We start from the raw sequence: 4,790 nt of genomic DNA on the forward strand, positions 1-4,790 counted from the left end.
TATATACACCTCAGTTTTTTTTTTCTCCCTGGTTCCCTCCTTAAGAATGACTTCTCATCAGCCACCCTTCCATTGTACACAAACCCAAGATATACCAGGTTTTCAGTTAATACCTCTTTTGGAATTACCTTGTTGGTGTAAAAATACTGTTTTATGCCTTCAAACTGTTTTAATTTTTCATAGATCGTTATATTTAGACACCACACTGGTTGATCGCTCGAGTTTGGTGCTTTGTTTAACCTTGACTGATTCATAAATCTGTTCCTCTGACAATGGTCAGGTACAAGGACTGGACTGAAAAGTGAAAACGCAGCCATGGTCCAAAGAACAACTTTAAGAGTCTGGACAACTACTGCCCAAGACCTATTTAAAACACTACAACAACACCTGGCTCTTTGGAAGCAAATTATGAAGAAATGAAATATTGAATGCTCTATTTGTCTAGATCATTTAAAAATATATATTTTTATAACAAAAAATATTCTAGACAGTCATGTAGAGTGTAGTGTTATGATGTTTAGAAACAAGGGTGAATACCACAGTCACTCACCTGACCAGGCATGGCAGGAGGGGGAGGCCAAAAATAAGGGTTGTTAAAGCGGGGTTCAGCCATCCTGAAATAAATACATAGGGGTTATAAAAAAGGTGAACGGTGCTCTAAATGCTCAGGACTGAGGAAACATCTGTAGTCAGACTTACAAGACAGGGATATCCACATTTACGTGTGATACCTTATCCCTGGTTCCACAGGTGAGTGATTGTTTTTAAGTTTTAAATAACAATGCAGGAAGTTATTTTGAGCACCCTTCACTGATTACCAGTTTGCGGCTCCTCAGATTGATCTTGTTTGAACCCACTGTTGTGAGAATCCTGGTAAAACGATGTCCTATATATATTTATGTGTGGATCTGTTGTTCATGTAGCACACAGCGGTTAAAACATGTGCCAGTAGCTCTCCACCCGTGCAGCAGCTGACTGTTAGATGTGATAATTTGAAATAATCTTTTCCAGTCTTGTGACAGCATTTTCAAAGAAACCCTGTATGAGTCCTCCTGCTTCCCGAAAAGTGTGTGAGAAAATGCTGTTTTCTCACACTTCATCTTCATCACTGATAGCAGGGAGGATGCTTCCAAGTTGCATTCGGTGAGTTTTTTCTTTTTTTTTTTTTGGGGGGGGGGAGTGATGTCAGGCTTTTCCTTAAGATCTCCAACCACAAGTCAGCATGATGGGCATGCTGCCCGAGAGAGAGGCTCACGCAAGATTACGACAGCCAGCTAGAGGAACAGTTATCAGAGAAAACAGAAATGTTAGAAGCAAAGTGGCTCAGATCGTAATCACCCGCTTTTTCTGTCTCCACCTTGACACATGGGGCCCCGACTGGTTAAGAGTCTGATGGGCAACAGAGCAAAGTTTGCACAGAGTACAGCAAGACCCAAAAGACAGCCAGTGCCTAAACCAGAAGGTCAGTAATCCAATTATAAACACAGACTACAAGTATTGCTTCACAGACACAACATGCTACACTCATTTGTAAATGACACAGCTGTTAACCTTAATTGTTTTCTTCCCTGGTTGACTACGATGGCACAATGCGAGCACAAACCTAACAGTGCTTTATCGAGAAGCTGGTTTGACCAGGTGGGCAGAAACGCTCCTATTTTTCAGGCAGAGAACGTTACTAACTGCTCAAGTCCTGACCCGAAGGCCTTTCTTTCCATAACTTCTCTTTTCAACCCTGTATGAAGTTCTTTTTAAAACATTTCGCATTGCATGCTTTGGCACACATCCCCATTCCTAAGTCTGTTTGGCTTAGCAGAGGCAGAACAGAGTCCACATGAGTGAGCCAAGAGAAACAAAACTGATATGTTCAGGGGTACGAGCGTACAGTGCACCCCACAAAATATTTCTCTAATGATGCCAGCGGGGATACGTTTCAGTTCCCGGACCATTTCTGTCTTAAGGCAGCAGGCACAGTTTAGCAGTCCGTCTGGCAGCGGACAGCTTTGTGTCACTTTCAGACGCGACATCCTGACACACTGAAAACGCATGCAACAGCAGCGAAATGCTCAAGTCGTCAGCAGTCAATCCGCAGGTTAATTTTTACGTCCTATACAGTCAGGACTGCATTGCTTTGCTCATTTAAGGACTGATTGTGCCAATTTTGGCCAGATTAGTTTCATTTTTTGTAGTACTGCATCTGACCTTGAGTATGGCAAGTTAAAGGTGTAATTATTTCCAGTCTATGGTTACTCTTGCTACAAAAGAAAAGTTAATCCAGGTGTTCAAGTTTAAAATAAAAAAATCACACGATGCAACAGCATGAAATGTCACTTAATAATGCTGTTTAAAACTCTGAGGTTACTGTGACACTTTTAAAATGTTACTGGTTTTATTCAGAAGAAATAAACTCCTGCAAGTGATGAATTAATTAAATCATATGATGCACTTGGACACATCACCCTTCTAGGCTAATGTGGCAGCTTTAGGCTTTTACCGTGACAAGGTTTGACCTGTCACCTTCTGAAATGTAGGTTTTAAACATGTTCATGTTTACAGCTGCAGACATGGCAGATTAAAGTTCCCTATTTTGTGTTCGTTAATATTTATACCGTGATACTTTGTGGTTATTATGACTATTTATTAATAGATTAGCAATATTAATAAGAGAAAGGGGTGTGAATATACACCCAGAAAATAGAAATCATGAAGCGGTCTTTTGTAGCTTAAATAATTGGGTTAAATAACATTTTCCTTCGACTTTTAAAGCTTTAATAAGGCTTCAAAAACAATCACGGTAAACATGCTTCATGCTGTTAATTTTGCACGAACTGTTATTGAATAAGTAGACTAATATATCTGCACATTTTTAGAGTCTAACGATCACACAGTTGGTTAGTCAGTCTCGGTCTGCTGGCAGCACATTTTAAATCCAGAACATCCTCTTTAAACCTCAATATTTCAGCTTTAGAAATAGATCAGATTTCGAGATTGCCTCTAAAAATTGAAATCCAACTTTCCCTGAAACAAAAGTTGGCGTTAACTTTCCCCATTTCTGTACCCGCTCTGCTTTTTTAACTCTCCGTTAAAAACAAAAAAGGGATCCGCTGTGCAAATCTTAACCCGAGCAGCTTTAAACACGAGCCGTTCCCTCCGGAGAGACACGATCCTCCGCTCTCCCCGGCCTGTCCGCCGCCTCTCCCACATTCTCAGACAGTTTATTAAAAAATTTCAGACAAAAGGAAAACAAAAATGGCAGCCCAGTCTTATTTTTATAAGCACTGGACGCCATATTCTGCAGATCCGAATATTATAAGCAGATAATTCTCCGGATGTGATTAAACGCTGCTGCGACGCATCTGCTAGCGGCATGTTTGCATTAAGCGTACGAATGATTGTTTACTTTGATTTGCAGGTTTGAATAGCCCGGCTCGGGGAGGAGGAAAAAAAAAAAGCCCTGACACTTCCTACAACAATCATCATGCCTTTGCTGAATGCTCTGCAGCTGCTGAGCCATAAATCCAAACGTCGATGATAATCCTGACGCGCCGTGGAAGCTTTAAGTGGCACTGCGGCCGACAAACGAAGTGATTATTCGCCATTAATGCGCTGCAAATGCGCTTTTTTGTAATTCCAACTTTTGCATGACTTAAATAAAAACGGTGACGAAGCGACACGGAGCAGCTGCGTGTGTGTGAGCGAGAGAGAGAGGGGGTAAGGAGGGTAAAAAAAGCAAAAAGAGGCAGAGAAATTGCATCGAGTGGCCAACGTACCTGAACCAGCGAGCAAGGAAACAATTTTTAAAAAAGGATTAGAGTCTTCTTTCTGCTCGCTCTCAGTCGGACTTCAAATCTTCCGGGTCGCCTGCTGTTCACTTCTGGGTGCTGCAGGCGAGGAATTGTTCAATGTAAAAACACTGCGCTCAAACAGATTTTTTAACCCATTTTCTGGCTTCTGGTTTCCTCGCAGATGTTGTGCGCATTTGCGCTGTAGCGTTAGATACACAATGAAAAAGTTCACATTTATCTGTGCACTGATTGTTTTGGCAGTAAGACATTTTATTTTATTTAATGTTATATTATATATTTGCATATGAAAGGGTGTCTCTTTCTTGTGTCATCGCTGAGAACAGGTGTGCACACAAATAATAAAACACAAGTCCAGCTGAGGTTTTTTTTATTTTTGCTTTTGGTTTTGTTCGGTTTTTTTCCTCCATCAGAGAGAGAGAGAGAGAGAGAGAGAGGTGGGGTAACAAGTGCGCAGCCTAACAGTGGGATTTGCCCTATGCAGGTGTAATCTGTTACACGGTCTGTAAAAAGCTGGCGCCCGTGTGTAGGAGATCACGATGGTCATGCACACATATGAAGTGTAATCCTCTCAGCAGCAGCAGCATGACAGGCTGCTAATATGCTCTGTGCTTAGCTCAGCAGGAGATGGCACTGCTGCCACAGAGAGGGCTTCAGCTGATGGTGAAGGTTTTGCCTCAATGATGAAAACAGGAGATATTTAGCACAGTCCCTTTACATTAGGGAATGGGACATCTCTAAACTACCACTGGTCATTTATTACTGGAGGTAATGCCTGTGGTGGTTTATTGTATCTAACAATCCATTATTTAAGGGGCCGATTGACGCAGTATAAAACTGTCAGTGTGGTTCTTCAAAAGTTGATTCTGTCCATCTGGATGTAGTGTTTTCAGTTTTCCCATTGAAAACACTACATCCAGATGAACAGGATCAACTTTTGGAGATTTATTTACCTGGATGATTGAGCGTGCATCAAGATGTCAGTGT

General features: G+C 41.4%; 1 protein-coding gene across 4 annotated transcripts in view; it reads right to left on the reverse strand.

Moving 5' to 3' along the window:
- Positions 1–3,979, reverse strand: part of znf362a (zinc finger protein 362a) — a 14,555-nt gene extending 10,576 nt beyond the window's left edge. For 2 of the 4 annotated variants that reach the window (XM_005724616.2, XM_005724615.2), the window contains exons 1-2: positions 3,401–3,696; positions 551–614 (exon numbers count right to left, since the gene is read on the reverse strand). In XM_005724616.2, coding sequence (XP_005724673.1) covers positions 551–614; positions 3,401–3,480 — 144 coding nt within the window. In that variant the 5' untranslated portion in view covers positions 3,481–3,696. The other 2 variants (XM_005724617.2, XM_005724618.2) reach the window with 2 other exon arrangements.
- Positions 3,980–4,790: the final 811 nt, after the last annotated feature.

The sequence above is a fragment of the Pundamilia nyererei genome, unplaced genomic scaffold (genome assembly GCF_000239375.1).
Source record: "Pundamilia nyererei isolate P.nyererei 1_Seehausen unplaced genomic scaffold, PunNye1.0 scaffold00012, whole genome shotgun sequence".
Classification (NCBI taxonomy): Eukaryota; Metazoa; Chordata; class Actinopteri; order Cichliformes; family Cichlidae; genus Pundamilia; species Pundamilia nyererei.